The sequence below is a fragment of the Diplotaxodon limnothrissa genome, linkage group LG10 (genome assembly GCF_057381915.1).
Source record: "Diplotaxodon limnothrissa isolate DT_005_m linkage group LG10, D_limnothrissa_male_GT1.1, whole genome shotgun sequence".
Classification (NCBI taxonomy): domain Eukaryota; kingdom Metazoa; phylum Chordata; class Actinopteri; order Cichliformes; family Cichlidae; genus Diplotaxodon; species Diplotaxodon limnothrissa.
The window spans coordinates 24802976-24822449 of NC_140605.1; the positions used below are offsets into that span (position 1 = coordinate 24802976).

General features: G+C 36.4%; 2 protein-coding genes across 2 annotated transcripts; both read right to left on the minus strand.

The window, feature by feature from the left end:
• Positions 1-305: 305 nt before the first annotated feature.
• On the minus strand, positions 306-1921 carry LOC146624522 (uncharacterized). Its single transcript, XM_085364210.1, has 3 exons — positions 1907-1921; positions 1752-1810; positions 306-1647 (listed from the first exon to the last, which is right to left on the minus strand). The coding sequence occupies exons 1-3, from the start codon at positions 1919-1921 to the stop codon at positions 306-308; spliced, it is 1416 nt and encodes a 471-aa protein (XP_085220336.1).
• A 5953-nt stretch (positions 1922-7874) lies between these two features.
• On the minus strand, positions 7875-15240 carry LOC146624523 (uncharacterized). Its single transcript, XM_085363993.1, has 8 exons — positions 15188-15240; positions 13946-14030; positions 13713-13770; positions 12785-13105; positions 12179-12445; positions 11584-11850; positions 11218-11343; positions 7875-7975 (listed from the first exon to the last, which is right to left on the minus strand). Exons 1-8 carry the CDS (start codon positions 15220-15222, stop codon positions 7875-7877), a joined length of 1260 nt encoding a protein of 419 aa, XP_085220119.1. The 5' UTR covers positions 15223-15240.
• Between the last annotated feature and the right edge of the window lie 4234 nt (positions 15241-19474).

A 19474-nucleotide genomic window follows, 5' to 3' on the forward strand; every position in this document is an offset into this window, starting at 1 on the left:
TCTGTGCACTCCACTAATGCCTGCTTTATTTAAGTGGTTCATGTTGAGGTAACTTGTTAATGAGTATCTGGTGGAAATTAATTTATTCCTTGTTCAGATGTAGCTATATACTCTACTGAGAATAAGCATATTTAATAATAATGTGAATGGATCTTCAAAATAGACATCTAAATAGCTCATGGAGAAAATGAGTAGAAAAAGTTTATCAGAAATAATGCTGTTTGAATAATTATAACCATCATAAGTAACCAAATCATCTCAACATGTATTTGCTCAAAAATTATTTTATTACAACAAACACATCTTTAATCATCCAGACAAAGGAAAGCAACAGTAGATAAGTTGAGGCATCTCTTCTCTGAAAGGTGTGGAAATTCATAAAGTGGACGTGGTGAAACATCAAGAGCGGTTACACCAGGAGGCTTTTCTGTGGGACACATGAAAAAGGCCACTTCATCGTCCAGGGAAGAACGGTCATATTTTAGATCTGGATGCAGGACCTTATGAGTGTCCTTTGACTGAGGCAAGGCATCAGCAGGTGGAGGACTTGGTGGCAGTGGAACCTCATGAGGCAGTGGGCTGATACACCTTGAATCAGTGTATTCAGAAAACACAGGGGATGGTGGAGGACTTGGAGGCAGTGGAACCTCATGAGGCAGTGGGCTGATACACCTTGAATCACTGTATTCAGAAAACACAGGGGACGGTGGAGGACTTGGAGGCAGTGGTACCTCATGAGGCAGTGGGCTGATACACCTTGAATCACTGTATTCAGAAAACACAGGGGACGGTGGAGGACTTGGAGGCAGTGGAACCTCATGAGGCAGTGGGCTGATACACCTTGAATCAGTGTATTCAGCAAACACAGGGGACGGTGGAGGACTTGGAGGCAGTGGTACCTCATGAGGCAGTGGGCTGATACACCTTGAATCAGTGTATTCAGAAAACACAGGGGACGGTGGAGGACTTGGAGGTAGTGGAACCTCATGAGGCAGTGGGCTGATACACCTTGAATCACTGTATTCAGCAAACACAGGGGACGGTGGAGGACTTGGAAGCAGTGGAATATTAGCCAGGAGGCTGAGAGGCATCAAATCAGACCTCTTGTGTTTTAGAGAATGAGGTGAAGCATATTTCTTTTCAAACGGTGGAGGACATGGAGGCAGTGGAACATCATGAAGCGTCAGCCTGATGAGCTTAAGCATTAACTCTTCCTCTTCATCACCTACAGACCACACTGTTGAACTTGGATTCTTTCCACAGGGACCAAATGCTTCAACAGGTGGAGGACTTGGAGGGAGTGGAACCTCATGAGGCAGAGGGCTGACACACTTTGGATTCATGTATTCAGCACACACAGGGGATGGTGGAGGACTTGGAGGCAGTGGAATATTAGCCAGGACACTGAGAGGCATCAAATAAGACCTCTCGTGTTCAAGGAAACGAAGGGAAGCATACTTCTTTTCAGAAGGTGGAGGACGCGGAGGCAATGGAACATCATAAGGCAGCCCGCTGATACACTTTTGATCAGTATTGTCATCATTTACAGGGGATGATGGAGGACTTGGAGGCAGGGAAAGATCCCACGTCATCAGCCTCATACGTTTAGGAGGCGGTAAGATCCCCACATCCTGGAAGCAGTACTTGCTGCACACATAACAAGAAAATTCAGCAGCTGATTATTTTTGCAACATATGATGGAAACAGATGTTTTAATGTCCTTTTTTTTTTAAATTGAAAAGCAAACATACCTGTCACTGCTGACATCTGAGCTGCTTTGTGAGTTAAACCTCTTAAGATGTGGATTTTCCTTTAAAAAGTTACATATTATTATTGTTGTTGTATTTTTCATTAAGAATTCACATGATTTAATGTTTAGAAACAGACACAGTGAAGAGTAACTTACCACAGCTCGAGCCATTTTAGGCGTCTGTCAGGAGAAAGATCCACACAGGATTTGGTTTCTCTGTGTAACATTACAGGACAGTTGTCATACACTTTCAAGTCAGTTTCAACAATGTATATCCAATCAAACTGTATCATTACAGCATTGTTTAGGTGATTAAATACGAAAGAAATGAAGATAAAAACAGGAACAGCTGGCAATCAAGGTAAAACAACCTTATGATCAGGTCTTAATCATTAATGTTTAACAGTAAATCTTTCAATCCTTACTTCAGTGACTTGTTTGAAGTTTCTGTGCTTGCTGTCGCAGTTTTGTGTCAAATAGTTGTAGTTTTTGAACAAAGTTTGCAAAGACTCCAATGTTGTGTCTGTTCAGAACCAGTGTAATGAGGAGACTGAGTGCAGGTTTGGAATTGTCAGTTACAGAAGAATGCAGCAATGTTTGAATTTGAATTTGTTATTCTTATTGTTTTAACAACAATAACTACCAGGATCATGCCATAGCAACACAGTGATGCCCAATCAAATGTCAGATACAAGGGATCTGACATTACACATCCAACAGGACAGTAAAGCAATGGGCATCAATGCAACAAGTCAGGCCTTAAAAAATACCTGAGTTATATAACAGCACACTGACAGTGTCTCATACAAATGATACTCTGATCAGGAAGTGATTTTTTTTTCTTTTTTAAATTAAATAATCTTTCATTTAAAAACATAATAATTTTTGAGCAGTGTATTTAAATTTCTAATAATAATGTAATTTTAAAAATTACATTATTATTTTAATTTTTGCATTTTTGATTATTTTTTCTCCTTCAGTACTTTTTTCATATTTCACTTTGCTCTCACTCATGCTTGGTTATATTAATGTGCATGTCATCTGTATATGGTAAAGTGCTTTGTTACGTCCTACAGAGCAGGAGCTTTTCTGGGGGCTTGTCTTCTCCTGTTTTTTTGCTTATTTGTTGGCTTGTTTTGTTTTTTTCTATAAGCTACAGTCCAATTAGCCCGTCTTGAATCAGTGGAAGCTTGAGAAGTGACAAAACCCCATCCTTCACCTCTGTCTCAGCCAGTGGAAGCTGGTAGAAATCATGCTGGACGTTAGAGAGAACGAGAACCCCCCAATGCATTGCAATGTTTTGCTTATCCTCAGAAAATGTCTTTGGAAAAATTTAATAAAAATTATTTTAATTATATCTTCTAATCCTTTTCCATGGCAGATAGGTTGAATTCTCAGTCAACAGGTACAAAGAATTTAAGGGAGATGCTGATTTTTTGCGGACTAGGTCCCTTCATGGAATGTACAGATGAGTGTGAATGAAATATAATAGTTTTGTAAATTGTATTTTACATTTAAACACATGAAAAAACAGAAAAGTGCTGAGGGATACTCTGATATACATGAGAAGTGAGAAAATGTACGTGTATTGAAGAAAATGAAAAACTATATTAAGAAAACCTGGACAAAACAAAGAAATGAACAACCAAAAAAAAAGAGAGTGCTGGCTCAATATAGACAAGATGACTTAACATCTGGGGAATAAAAGGATGTGGTTTCAACTGTAGTGTTCTGTGGTCTAAGTAATGTTGTGAGAGTGAGTTTGAAGAAATTATGTGCAAGTAAAATCTTCACCCATTAAACTCTGCTGTTCTATTTCTTTTCTTTCTCAGTTACTTCCTTCAACCCAACAAGTGACAGATGACAGATGTTTTCCTTCATGAACTTGAAAGAAAAAAAATGTGGTAATTTTTTTATTCCACTGATAAACAAAAACTGACATGAAGAGCTGTCACTGATGGTTGATGCCATTTAAGTCTTTAAAGAATTAGTTATCAACTGGAATATCTATTTTTATACAGGAAAAGCACACTTTACCAAAATGTACTTAAGGCCATGTTGCACTAAAGATGGAAAAAACAGGCAAATGTAAAACACACTGTCAGTTTATCATTACTGTTTGTATCTAATATGAAACCTTCACACTGTTAGTTAATAGAAATGCCTTTGGCCCCATCATGTGGTCAGTGCTGATCACTGCATTAAATGCAAATCAAGCTTCATCTTGTCTCAAATTGTTCTTTCCCTGTACTATCCAACATTATAGATGTCGACATATTGACACAGAGAAATTGATAATAATAAAGTAATACAAATAAAGAAAATGTTTAAAAAAAAGAAGAAGAAGACGAAAAAATCAACTTGTGTATTAAGGAAAAGGCAGCATTATTCTGTTTATCTCTTGTGCTTGCTTTTGTTGTAATGTTTTTTATGGTAAAACACACAAACACAGCATGAGGAAAACAAAATCTTTATTGTACTTCAAAAATGGGACATAATGACAAATGTCACTTTTCAAATGTCTTTTTTATACATATCAACAAATATTCTTATTACTGCTGCATTTGTGTCACATAGAATATTTTAAAATGTTACTTAGTCAATTAGAGCTATTTCCACAATGAAACAGGCTAATGTGTAAAGTCATTACAAGCTGCCTCATGTGCCCTTCATGTTTTTTGTATTGTTGCTTGATAAGAATATGTGAGCATTTACTATTATGGATCATCTACTATGATTCGTAATAGTGAACAAACAAGCCATTGTTATGCATGGTACCGATACTGTAGTTGCACACTGACCTCTGTGCAACGGCAGCAGTTGTTTAGCAGTTTAGCAGCTCAGTGACCACACGACCTTGTGGTTTCTAAGGTTGTGACAATCAACGCAGTGAAGACCAGCTATGATGCTTGAGGCACAGCTCACATCTTCTCAACAAAACACAATGTAAGCAAAGCACCAACACTATTGAAAAAAGGCTTTGTTTAATCCGAAATTTTGATTGGGGCTTTTACAATATTGTCAATATTGTTGTTGTTATTTACTTGATATATGTCAGTATGCTTAAAAAAGGTGAATGAAGATGAGCCCAGAGAAAAGAAGGCAATACCTTTCTTATTACATGAAGAATACCTCTTCATGTAATAAGAAAGTAACATCAATTGCAGATGTCTTACTTTGATAGGAATCATCATTGTAGAGTTTCAGCTAAGTTGAGGTCAGATATAATGTTTTGCGCAAAAGTTAAAGTTTTCCTGTGACTTGAGTGATGTTTTCTTTGTATAGAAGTTTAGAGTTAAAAATGTTATCTGCAGCAACATCTGAAAGAAGTAACACAAGGAATGTAAATGTGGTGTAGTCACATACTGTTACTATTGCATTTATCTGGGACTCTCCACCATTTGTCCTTAGAAATGAAGAAGCTTCTCGAATGCCAGGTGAAACGTCTTCAAGCAACTTACAGAAGTCCAGAAGCTTTTCTTTCCAAGCTCCTTAGACTATCTATCACTATAGCTGACTGCTAGATACTGAATCCAGACGCTCCTGTTCCAGTTGTGTTAAGAATGTTATTTTGAGGACTTTTTATTCGTTTGTTTGTTTTTTAAACAAAGATATACCACTGGATACTTATGAACACACCTAAAAATTGAATACCATATGATTTATCCCATGTAGCATGTCTGTCTGTGTCTGCCTGACACCAACTGCACTGGGTAGTGGATGTCTTAAAATAGGCTTAAGTTACTGTTACTCGACCTGGTGATATATACTGAAGAACAGCGTGGCAGACAGCCTGAACCTGTGCTCTTCATCACAGGATTAATGTCAACTGTTTATTTTGCTTTTTTATGTCCTGCAATGTACATTTGTCAATATAATCTGCATCACAAAAGTTTGTGAAAAGAAGCAAAAGGAAGTATCAGTTAACAGCCTGGTGTGAAAACCACATTAGATTAAAGTCACAACTCTTTCTTTTTTTAGTGTGTCGGCTAAAGACACACTGACATGTATGTTCTGATGTACTGCGTGGGAGACAGCACGAACCTGTGATCTTCATCTCAGGATTTAGGTCAAAAGATAGAGAAAAGTCTGTTCACACACATTTATGTATAAACATTTGCTACCACAGGAGTGAAACAAAAATCACATGTAAAATGTGACAGCTGCAACTGATGGCTTGTCTTTTTTCTCAGCAGCTTCAGAAAATCAGCCATTTCTGTGCACATAGTTACAGATTTGTCTCCACATTTACAAATCATTTACTTTTAAATCTGAGTGAATTTCACAAGATCTTGCAGATCACGTGCTCTGCATTTTCCTGCTTTTAGTTAACTGTAAAAACTTTGGCTCCACCATGTGATGAGTGCTGATACTATGCGTTTTTACATTTACTACTAAAGGTTACAGCTTTTACTAGATCATCACAAGAATTATCACTAATCACCAAATAATACATGTAAAGGAAAACACCGATTCTTGTTTAATGTAAGGGTTATTATAGCGTTGTCCCTTTCTACATTATGCTTGACTTAAACGTAATGGTTTGTATGATTGAGATACATACAGAGAATAAATGTAACACTTTGAGACAGATTTATGTAAAACATGAGGAAAGCACAGATTTTATTGTAGTTAAAAATTGGCATGGGATCACAAAACCTGACAAATATTACTGGAAATCTAAATGTTGGTCAACAAGCTTCAAAGCATTTATTATCATTGCATTTGAAAAGACAATGAATTTTAATTGCATCACCAGGTTGCCGACCAAACACACATTGTTATACGTGTCTCACAAAGTCCATTTACTGACTTTTTCATACATGTCAAGCATATAACATAAATTATTGATGAATTTATGTCACTTGACACAAGCTATTCATATCAATCACACTTTTCATTAAAATACTGCTTAGAAGAACTGCCTGCAGGGGAGTTTGTGCCCTTCATGTTTTTGTATTGCTTGATGTCTCTGTTGGTTCTCAGTCATCCAAAACACAAGCCGAGCAACAAAGCATATGCTGTGCAGTACAGAGAACTCTACATTGGAGAAGCCGCATAGCCACTCGACAAATACGTGACACAACATAGAGGAGCCACCACGACAGGTCAAGACTCAGCTGTACCTCTGCACCTAAAGGACAAAGTCACTCTTTCAGGGATACCAATGTTCATATTTTGGACTGAAAAGACAGATGGTTGGTTTGAAAGAGGAGCAAAAGAGACCATCTATGTCCACTGTGAACGACCACCTTTGAACAGAGCGAGCAGCTTATGACACCAACTGTCAGCTACCCACAATGCAGTCCTGAGATCCCTCAATAGGTCACATGATAGGGTAAAGGTCTTTCAGTGGTTTCATCCAAAACCTCTGATGGTAATGGCCCACGCCTTTTTACACACTATGGCTAATGTCATGTCGCAGATGATTAATAGTGGGTCAATGATCACCTCCTAAGGGTTAGATAACTGGGACTTTCCACCTGATGAGAGGTAAAACGTCTTCAAAAAAATTTAAAGCTTCTTTTCATGATCTTAGATCTCTTAAGTCTCTGATTAACAGCTGTGAACAAACAAGCCAGTGTTTTATTCATTATACAGTTTTCCTTTCTCGATGACGTCTGTGCAGTTTAGGTAATGTCACATGGTTTAGAGGTTTAGCAGCTCAGTGAATACAGGATATAGTTTGTGGTTTTAATGTCATGACAACACAGAAAAAAGTAACCATGATGCTTCACTGTGTTTTTATCTCAAACAAAAGGCACAGCCCACGTCTGCTGAACACAACACAAGGAAAGCACCATCACTGACCAAAGCCTTTTATTCAATCTCCAAGGCTAAATGTAAAATGTTGGTTGGAACTTTTACAGGGTTGTTGTAGTTTATTTAAATTATGTTAAATAAAATGTAGTTCGAATATTAAGTATTAAGTATTTAATTTAATTTAATTTAATATCTCATTATATTAAATGCCTTCTAAATTCCTTTTTTATCCCTTTATGTTTTCTTCAAAATTAAAGTAATCCAGTGAGTACTTGTAAAATATGTTTCCCTTTACATTAACTGCACAGCTGGAACTGCTAAACTGGCATAGTTTTATTAGCTACTTGACCAAAAGTCAACGTTAACTTTCATCTTGATTTGAAATAGGTGGTGTTTCTCTTGTTTCTCTTCCATCCTGCTTCAGTCTAACATCTGAGTAGACAACATCCTCTTCAGCATCATCTGAAAGAAGTAGAAAGAGAAATCTGTGTCTTGTGTAATCAAAGGAGATTAATATTGTACATCAAAAACCTGTAGCAAGAAAGTTTTCACAAACATTCACCATGACACAATATTTGTAGCTTTGGCTCTGTGCATTACCACAGTGGATTTTAAATCAAACAAAAAACTGTGATTGAAATAAAGCATTTAGTTTTAATTACCTTTAATTTAAGGCATTAGGCCCAAAATTGGATAATTATTAGGGGTGGCAATTTAACGCGATAATTGTGATTAATTAATTAGAAAAAAAAGGGGGAAAACGTATTTATTCACACTTTGCATTTCAAGCAAAGAGGAACTTTTGTTAATGTTGGATTTCCTGGTATACCAATTACACTGATACACACATCAGAGCTACGAGGAATCAGAAGAAAGCATGTTGCTAGGACTGATCGGAGGCAAATTTCATTTCAAAAGACTACCTGACAGAAGCCTTGAAAAAAGCGTGGTTTTGTGCAAACTGTGCAAAAACCTTATGGTACCATCTAAATGCAAAATATGTTGCAGCGAGCACAGAAACTGTGGGAGCTGCTAGCTCCAGCAGTGTCAGTTTGAGTATCAACAATTTAACCTTAACTTGATGAAATGACTGGCTTCAGGACCAAAATTAGCAAGTCAACATCAGACAAACTTACAAGTTCTCTCGCAAAATGGCTTGCTCTGGACTGTAGACCACTATCAGTGGTAGAAGATAGGGGGTTAGAAAATTTGCTACAGTTAGCATCAGGTGATCTAACTTTCCAGCTACTTTTACTTGAAGACTATTTCAAGTAAAATTCAACAGCTTCATGACACTGAAAATCAAACAAAATTAGATGCATTACAGACAGCCCTGCTAATGTGGAGGAACTACACCAGGAGCAAACAAGACTGGGGCAACAGAAAGAGCCACTTATACAGGATGTTTCCACACGGTGGAATTCAACAGTGGATATGGTTTCTTGTCTACTAAAAAATCAAGAGGCTGTTTTTGCTGCTTTGGACAAACAAAAGCACAAGCTAGTGATTTTAACTCCATCAGAGCTGGTAAACCACAGTCCTTGAGCCATGCAGGTAAATAAAACTATTTTTTAACTTATTGTTACTGTTTCTTCAAAAAGATCCATAGTTAACAGTTATTGTGTAGATTAATAATTACTTTCTTGAGCTGTCTACTACAGATTTGTGACTGAGCTTCTTGGAGGTGAGACATATGTCTCATGTTCAGTGGTTTTACCTGCTTTCTGCCACCTGCATCACACCATGGAGGTCTCCAATTATGACTCAAACTACATGGTGAAATTCAAGACTGACTTCACAAAGGACCTATCCCAACGTGTAGCTACACTCAACCATCAGTGGCTCAAGATAGCTACTGTGCTTGACCCACGCTTTAAGGATTTCAAGTGTGTTGCGAGGGGAGAGTGAGAAGAGGTTTGAACCAGCCTTGAGGCCCTGCTGCAGGAATAGTGTAAAGATGCCACCACAAAGGAGCCAGCAAAGACAAAGTGCCTCCTCCTCTCTTCATTGTCTTTAGACTCTGATTCAGATGAAGAAGCCCTGAGTAACAGGGCCCTGAGTCTGTACAGAGCAGAATCCACCATCAGCGACAGAAAGACTGCCTGCTGCAGTGGTGGTCAGTCAAGAAAGGGACCCACCCACAGCTGTCTGTCCTGGCCCACAAGTATCCTGCCACTTCTGTCCCAAGTGAGAGACTGTTCTCACTTGCAGGTCACACGTTTCTACCTTATTTTTTTAAGAAGAAAAACTGCACTTTATCTTGAAATTTTTATTATTATTATTATTTAAAGACAATACCACTTTGAAAATGTATGTAAAGGACTTAAAATAGCACTTTCTTTTTAAGTCTGCCCAATTTTGGCCAGGGATATTATTTTTTGTTTCTCTGTTTTGAATTTAAATGCAGTTTAAACCCTATTTTTTCTTTCCAGAAATTAAAAGAGGTGGAGTTTACAATGTTAATGTCCATGTCTATTATTTGATTTGGTCACCTAATAAAACCCCTTTAAATGAAAAAGTATGGCGCCTTGGGGCAAATTTTCTTGTGCAATTAAATGCGATTAATCAAGATTAATTACAAAGCCTCTAATCAATGAATTACACAATAGATGGAAAAGTAGCATCATGACCAAGTTCTGTTTCTATTTTATTTCTGGAAAAATGAAGCAGACATCATATCTAAAGTCATAACAAAGCTCTAAATTTGTATTTTATAGCTTTTTGATGTAATTTTAAATATAATGCTCAAGTAGATGTCAGTATAAGTAAAGGAGGCCATCATTCTGTGGAAAAAGCACAGAAATAAACCAGAGAGATGGCAAAACATTTAGGAGTGGCCAAACAACTTTGTACATTCTTAAAAATGTACAAGGTTGAGCTGCAGTTGCCATCTCAAATATACCATTCTTCTTCTATCCAAGAGATATTCTCTGACCCCCACCTTGATCCCATCTGTGATGTGTCACTCCAAAGAACACGTCCCTGCTCTAGAGTTCAATGGTGGTGTGCTTTACACAACTGCTTGCAACACTTTGCATCAACACTTTGCACTGGGGCTTGGAAACCCATTCCATGAAGCTCTCTATGCACTTTTCCTGAGCTAAGCTAAAGGCCATGGGTTGAAGGCAGTCTTACTGCAAGACTGAAGTATAAAACTGATCCTTACACTTTAAATCATTTTAGTTTTCTAGTAAATTTTGGTTCTCTGAAAACGAGAGACTGGAAAAAAAAAAAACCTCCACTGGCCAGTGGTACCCTCAGCGTCAAGGTAGATAGACCTATGTTCTAACTTTCCAAACACGTCACTTTGTTCTCAAAAGTTATGATTTTTTTTGTAGATACACGAAAGATATCAATTGCTTTATTCTCGAGTTATCACAATGATAAACCCACCTGCCCACTGCTTGTCAGGATGACAACAATAACCCATCAGCCTTTTACAGCTGAGGAGAAAATGACTGTAATTACTAAACATTTAATAAAAAGTTTTGTAAAACTCATTGAATTAAAGGTGAAAATCAGCATTTCAATCACATATTGATTATTTTACTAAAATTTTACTAAAATCCCTTGTGGTCCTGTACAGAAGCAATACAAATAATGGCGCTTACTGTAAAGGTTTTATAACAATTTGACATACATTCATGTGTGGTACTCACTGAGATAAAATTGATAGCAGCAATATAGTTAATTTAAAATATTACCTTCATTAACAGTCATAGTGCCAGTCTTTTGGAATTTCCGGACACCAAGAAACACAGCCAGAATGAGTAGAATGGCAATGCTTCCTACCACAGCCACAGTCACGACACAGTGGTCAGAAATATTACCTAGAAATTGAATACATTAAGAAGAATGTACTGAGATAATGGGGATATAATGGCCTCAAGTCACTTGCAATTTATGCTTCAGTATCTATAAGGTAATTGGTCTATAGACATATAAGATTGATTTTTTTTAACTCAAATAAATAACTTAATTAGAACAATGCCTATGAATACATAAACTAAACAAAATAATTAAAAATATAAAATAAATGAATATCTAAGTAGAACATTTTTTTATATTACCTGTACATCTTATAAGGTGGATGATGGTTTGTTGTCTGCTTATATTGTTTTGGACAATACACATTAGCTTTCCCAGCAGTTGACCATGTAAGCTGATGGTAACATTTGAAATGTTGTGGTTTTCTGAAATGTTGGGTTGGGTTTTTATCAACAAGTTATCATCTAATAAGAAGATGAACTCTACGTCATCTCCTTCAGAGGAGCAGCTGACTTTCCTTTGTTCTGGCGACGAACACACCTGAGATACAGCTGGTTTTGACACAGGAGCTGAAAGACAAACATGTGGTCACATATGTATGCAGTACGAATTGCAATTTAACATCCACTGCCAGCTCTGCAAACTATCATATATGTCTTCAGAAACTCTGTTTTTAGTGGTACCTGGTAAGTTATTCTAGTTTTTACAAAACTGAATTTTGCAAAAAAAAAGAATTATCTTTGGGAGACTTTGTCAGCATAGATAACTTTTAAAAACAGATCTATGCTACTTTTGAAAAATGTTACAGGTTATTTATGTCTTTGATTATCCAAAGATATATTTTAGCTTTACAACACATTTAACATGTTCATTTCTATTACATATATTTTACATTACCTGTACAGCTTGTAAGGTGGGTGATATTTTGTTTTCTGCTGACATTGTTTTGAGCAACACATGTCAGGTTTTCCATCAGTTGACCAGGTAAGTTAATGGTAACATTTGAAATGTTGCAGTTTCCTATACCGTTGGCTGTAGTCTGTATCAACAACTTATCATCCAAAGACAAAATGAACTCTACTTCATCTCCTTCAGAGAAACAGCTGACTGTCATCTGGTTTGGTGACAAACACATCTGCGTAACAGCTGGTTCTGACACAGGAGCTGCAAAAACAAACGCATAGTCACATATAGACACAGTATCAACTGCAATATGACATTCACTGCTACTCTAAGGAGTGTAAATACATATCAATACAGGCTTTATGTAAGTGCTTACTCATAGCTTACTTATATAAAATGTGTGCATAAAATGAATGATAATTTTATAACTCACTTACTAATATATAACCAGCAATAAGAACAACGATAAATGCAATCTATAAACTGTTCATGTAACTACCTGCTTTTTAAATTTCTGGTTTTAGCTCTAAACCACATTTTGACATGTACATTGTTATTACACAGATGTTATTCAATAAGTCAATAAGTTGTTGGTCTTACCGAGTATATGTAGATGGATGTTAACTGTGTGCAATAACACACCGTCAGTAGAACTGTGTGTTTCCATGCTGTACTCTCCAGAGTCATGTTTTGTTGCTTTGTTGAGCTTCAATGTTCCATTTGTGGAGACTGTAGTACGATTCTTGTATTTTTCATTGAGACTAATTAATGTATCATTTATTAAGGTTAAAATTTTTTCTGTACTCTTTTTCAAGCTTGTCTTCATATGTGGTTTAGTAGGTATGTAAAAAACGAGTGGTTCTCCTAAAACTCCAAAACACGTCTGGGGTCCAGGTTCAGTTAGATTGCATTCTGAAGACCCTGGTAAGAAAATGAATAAACAAATGTATACAAAGAGGGAAATTAATAACTATCATGTAATTGTACTAAACAGAAATCCATAAACTTTGTATCTATGTAACCGATTAATAGTTACTGACAAAATCCACGTGTATGGAATTTGAGAAATAGTATTAATGACACTGTTGTCTGATGTACTGTTGTACAGCACTATATCAAAGAGAAATGTTCTCTCATCAGACAAAACATTTAAATGCTTTAACCTCGTAGGACCTGGTCCACATATGTGGACATCATTCAACATTTGGGTTGTCTAGACCAAAATGCTGAATTTTACTCTACAAGGCCTGATATCCACTTACGAGGACATTAGACTGCCACTGAACTATTAAAATTTAAAACGAATGTCCTCATCTGTGGATCTCATTTTTCTCAAAAAAAAAAAAATCAGGTAAAAAATAAAAATCTGGTAATTCTTTGTTTTTACATTCATCGGGTCCCAATCAGCCCAAATAGCAAAGAGAAATTAAAAATGCATGCCATGAAAGAGTTCTTAGGAGGTTAATAATGACTTAACATTGTAGATTTGTTTTGTTCTTCTACGTACTGTTTAATAGTTGAAGCGTACCTTGTGCCACAGCGGTCATTGCTGGAGCTGCGATGATCATGTAGATCAAAATCATCTTCTGTTTGGACAGAATCAGATTATTTTGCATGTGTAGTGTACTATCAAACGTGTGGATTATCTACATATTGGATAAATAGAAACTATTCTTACTTTGGAAAATAATGCAACAACTATTGACATACTAGACATTTGCATGCTTTTTAACTAATGTCGCCATAACAACAGTCACTCACCACATTTAAAAGAAGATCACTTCTTACTCTCTGGCATGTGAATTCACCACTGGCACCTGGATGGTATATTTCTGGTCTTTTTTCCCTTTCATGAAGAAAATCGAGGAAGACATTATTTGCCTTCAGCACAACCAGACGACTAGACTCAACGTAAATATTAAATAAACTTGTTTTTATATAGCACTTTTCCACTTGAGCACTCAAAGAACTTTACAACATGTTTCATACACACACAATTTTTACTATCTTACAGTTGCACACACATTCCAACTCTGACAAACACACTGGGAGAAACTTGGGGTTCGGTATCTTGTCCAAGGATACTCTGCAGACTGGAGCATTCACCAATGTTCCAATTAGGAGATGGCCTGTGCTACAGCTAATCCCGTGAGAGCAGTTACCAAGCTTTATGTCAGATTCAATGGGTGTTCATGTTAGCCCACAATGAATTAACAGGAGTCACTCTCTGACATTAATCAACAATGCTGCTTCTTGCTTTTGTTTGTGCACTTTTTATTTGCATGTACCAAGACAAGAATGCACATGAACATGATGATGAGAACTGGATGATTAAAAATGCAAATATCCAAATTAGATTATAAGATATAGTTGACATGTTCATCAAAGATCTTCCTGAAACATTTCCACAACATAAAGTAATTTAGCAAATATGTAGTTACAAAACAGAAGGATAAGAACAACATGACATGTTTAGAATCAAGTGCTAACTGTAAATACCCAGCGGTACAACAGTACAACGTTTAGTTAAAGTTCTGTGTGCATATGTGTGGGTTGTACCTGTATGTCAGACACCCATAGTATAAAACTTCCTATTATTTTAATAAGTCAACAAATATAATTGTTATATTAATTGTTATATGGCTGATAATTATAAATAGCTGGCTTAGAAAAACATTTTTATTCTTTACTTTGGTTTTTTTCTGTGCTCGCTGGTTGAGGCTATCCTATCAAACAAAATATTACTACTTTTAAAATCTTAGTCTGTTTTCAAATCGCTACTTTAAGCTTAAATTTTGTAGTTCTGGTCAACAGATTTATGACATATTGTTTGAACTGTGGACACCAAAGCTATGGTGTCCAATCAAAAGGGTTTCATAACATTTCTTCTTGTATCATCTAGTATTTTTTACAATCATAATCAATGGATCTTTGAAATCTTTTTAAAATTGTTTTTATAGTACAGTAATTTCACCGATGAGAATTAAGTTTAGCATTACTTACCAGCACCTGGAGTTCTTCTCTGTGGCGGCAGGCATGATGGGCTTTGGGCTGCTGTTTTTGTCTTGTGGTTTGGACAGAAATGAGTAAACATGTATTTAAAGTCATGTTAGTCTTACTCAAGCAATTAGTGTCTCATCATACTTGTCTTTACTTATACAAACATGTAAATATAGTAATTAGACAAATTAGAGTATTGCTTTTGATGATATTCAGACATTTTATTTCTCATGTTCTTAATATCAAGCATTTTTGAGCTGCTATATGGATGGAATTTAAAAAGAGTAACTTTAAGTGTAGCCCAGAAAATCATCTCAAGGTTAAACTGTTGGTAACAGAAGAGAATGCTTTAAGGTGTGCTTTAAAATGTATGCAAAAAGGGTTCATTTAAATCATGGAAAATCATGGAATATGTCCCAGATAATCCCATATTATATTCTCACTAGACAGACTGTGATACCGCATGCTTCTCTGAATCTCTGTAAACCTACCAATAAAGCACTATATGCTTTTAAAGGGATTTTATTCTCACATCCTGCAATTTGAATTCATCAACATGGTCTACAGCAAGTATCAGTTGACACCCTAATGTGGGATGCTAAAACTATGTTAGGTTAAAACCACAGCTCTTTCTATTTTAAATTTGTTGCAGATTCACTGCCTCATTTTAGTTTATGTTTAAAAATACAAATAAAATCTACTAGCACACCCACACAGAGTGAGAAAGACAGGGGTACAATATCATATAAACTGCAAGGAGAGAGATCTGATTATAATATATTAAGGTTAGTTAAATGATCTGGTATAAAAGTAATAGAATAATGTTAGTGTAGTTAGAGTTGTTTATACTTTTTGGAAAATTACTTCACAAAGACACAGTGAAGCTCCTTCCGATCGTCTCTATACTTTTACATCAACTCCCTGAATGCAAACTGTATCTGTAGTGCTTTTTCTTGGCATTACGCTTAACTGTTGCTCACTCGTCATTTTCTCTCTTATTAACCTAGCTGCAAAACTTTCCTTTATCATCATGGTATGGCTCATCGACTTCATCCTTCTGTACGTTACTAGATTTATTAAAAGACGGTACCAGTGCAATTCTCCATTCCTCAGCCATCCTCTCACTCTACAAGATTGAGTTAAAAAAAAAAAGAAGTTAAAAAGTCTATTTTTTTCTGTTTGTCTTACACGGATAGAATCAAATTATCTGCAACACACTGCTTTAATGTTTTACTATTAGTTTCAGGTGCATCACTCTGGTGCTGAACCTACCAGTTTGTTCATTTCTGTCACTTTGTATATGGGTTTGATAGCTGAAGCATAAACTGAGCTATCAGTTGTTGCATTAACAATAAGAGTCCAGTTTTTACAAAGCTATACTATACTTAGACTAAAAAATGACATAAACATGTACTTACAGCATACATGTCCTTCAGCCTGTGTAGTCTCTCCATGTAAGTCTGCTATATATGTATGTAACTAGCACTTGGTGCATACTAGGCAGCTGGTGGCTGAAGTCACTAGTACTGGCGCCACCTGGTGATGAGCCTGTAATGCTTCATCCCAGGGTTAATATTAACAGACAGTCTGTTGAAAGAAGCTGTAACTCAGGATTTTTTATGTGTTTTCAGTGCTTTGATGTCATGTCAGCTAGTAAATTATTAATTTCCATTTTATTTTATTGCTTCCAGTTATTTGTACATAACACTGGATTCATGAGGTGAGTGCTGATCCCTGCATTTCTTGCAGCTCAAACTTCTCAAACTGTCTTTACATTTACTACTAAAGTTTACAGATTGTTCCAGAATATGACAGAACCACTAATCAGAAACTAATATAAGTAAAGGAAAACAATCATTCTTATTCACAAGTTGCAGGTTGATACATATAATACTGAGACTCTAAGCTGCAGGCAAAAAGCTGTATGCACTGAAAATACATGACTTAAATAACAAACTGTAATAGAAGCACAATTACAGCTATTTCTAGAGTAAATCTTTCATGTTTTTTTGTATTGTTAGATATAATAAGTAGGCATTTTGTCATCTGCTGTGATTCTTAATAGTAAAAAAAACAAGCCAGTGTTATGCAAGACACGTGTATATAATGCACTTTCTAACCGTGTGCAACTAAGTTAGTATCACATGATTTCATTGTTTTACGGTCATGACAGACAAAGTGAATATTAGCTAAAATGCTCAAGCTATGAGATGATGGTTGATGCTTGACTCAGCTGTTGTCTTAGAGAGGCACAGCTCACCTTTGCTGTTATCTGCTATATATACAAAGCACAGCACAAGAAAAGCACAAACACTAATGACCACAGCTTTTTAAATCTCCAGTGTTATATGTAAGATGTTGGTGAGAGCTTCTAACTGAAACTGCTAACTTGGCATGAACAGGTTTAAGACTGGTGCTAGGTCAGAATGTATTAGGGGAAAGCTAACTTGCATCTTGATTTGAACGTGGTGTTGCTTTTCTTGTACGCTGTTTCACTTTAACATCTGAGTAGATGATGTCATCTTCAGCATCATCTGAAAGACAGAAACAGAAATTGATTTTTTAGGTAGTCAAAAGATTTTACAATTATATATGAAAGACTTAACAATAATGTTAAGATACTGTCAGATTCAAAATCTTTTGGACAGTTTGTGCTATGTGCACTACCACAATGGATTCTAACAAAACAATCAAAATATGACTGATGTCTAGATTTAAACTCAAGGAATTTAACAAAAGTGTTGCATCAAATTTTTTACGAGTTGAATCTATTTAACCCTGATGTTAGATGGCATCCCAAAGACCCTGATGACAGTATAAGTGATGCATACCTCCACCTCAGAGGCTCAGAGAGATCCCTCATGTAATCCCACCCCCACTTTGACCTCCTTCCTCACACTGCACTACTGTCTCACTATCTTCGTACATGTCCTGCACCACCATCATAGGCTGTATCCCAATTCAGGGTCTGCAGCCTTAAAGTACGCTGCCTCAACGGTCCTCAAGGGCCGCGTACTCAAAGACCGCTAAGGCCGGAAGTGTGAGGCTTGTGAAATGGAACGGTCTAGCCTCCGTCTCGCTGCCCAGGTTGCCTAGCAACCATGATAGCGGGGAAATGTGTGATTGTCAGAAATAAAGGAGAACATATTTTGTTCTTTTGTTTCTACATGAGCTTTGTGTGATTCAATAAGTATCTGAGGCTGAGACCACAGAACTGTAAAACATGATTGTTGGGCTTCATTTCTGTACTAGTAAATAACAAATAGTTAATGTTATCCATGAGACTAAAGTCAGTGTAAATATGATATGGCCAATATTATAGTTATTATATTAATCATTATTAGTTATTACAGCAGTGAGTTTGAACTCTCAAATCAAATCACTTCTATTGTCACATCACATGTGCAGGTACACTGGTACAGCATATGTGAGTGAAATTCATGTGAGTGAACTCTGTGTCAAATACTGAGCTTCAGTAAAGATTCAAGTTGCAGCTATTCATATGTCCTATCACCTTAAATCTTCACTCAAAGACACTCAAGTATCTTTGACAGTGTATATATAGATGTATTATATATGAGACAAATGTTCCTTCAATATGTTGGCATTACTAAATTTGGCTCAATGCTTACATATATGTGTAAAAAGCAAATGTACGAGCTGTGATAACTGTGTCTGATAAAATGAAGAGTAGACTGATATATGAAATATTCCTTTATTGGGTGAGAAAATCAGACCATGTCATAACTGCTTTAAGTCATACAGAATAGATATCAGAGCCTTAAACAGGCTGACTTCTGCTAAATGGGTCAAACTGGGCAGAAGGTATCCAAACACATAACATCCTTATAAAATATGATGTAACACTATAGATCAACTTACCTCAGAATATATAAAGCATATAAACAATTACAGCAATATGATGCAACAAACACAGCAGTGCTACTAATCCAAAATACTCAAAGCTTCATAGAACTGAAACAAACATTTATTTTTAGCTCCATTCTGCTGCTGATACATACTTTAGGTTTCTGAATATTAAACTTGTTGCTGCCTTTCATAGTGTGTAACTTGAAGGCCCTGAGTCCTTCCCAAACAGGGAACAGTCTGTCTATTCTCTCCATCTGTCAGCTGCTGCTGGCTCTTCCTCCTCCTCTTCCTCACACACTGCTGAGTTTGTTCTGGTGGATCATCAGGGGTGCAAAGCCTCACAGATGATGTGCAGCAGTGGGTCCCTCAGTCTGTCCTCACTCTGGACACTTGCAGTTGTCACACATGGAAATCAAATGT

Coding starts and splice junctions, on each gene's coding strand:
- LOC146624522 (XM_085364210.1), bottom strand. Junction 1,648..1,751: donor TCAGATGTCAGCAGTGACAG/GTATGTTTGCTT, acceptor TTATGTGTGCAG/CAAGTACTGCTTCCAGGATG.
- LOC146624523 (XM_085363993.1), bottom strand. CDS start 15,222: ATGCCTGCCGCCACAGAGAAGAACTCCAGGTGCTG. Junction 11,344..11,583: donor CCACCTTATAAGATGTACAG/GTAATATAAAAA, acceptor TTCAATTTCTAG/GTAATATTTCTGACCACTGT. Junction 7,976..11,217: donor CACTATGACTGTTAATGAAG/GTAATATTTTAA, acceptor TACTTCTTTCAG/ATGATGCTGAAGAGGATGTT.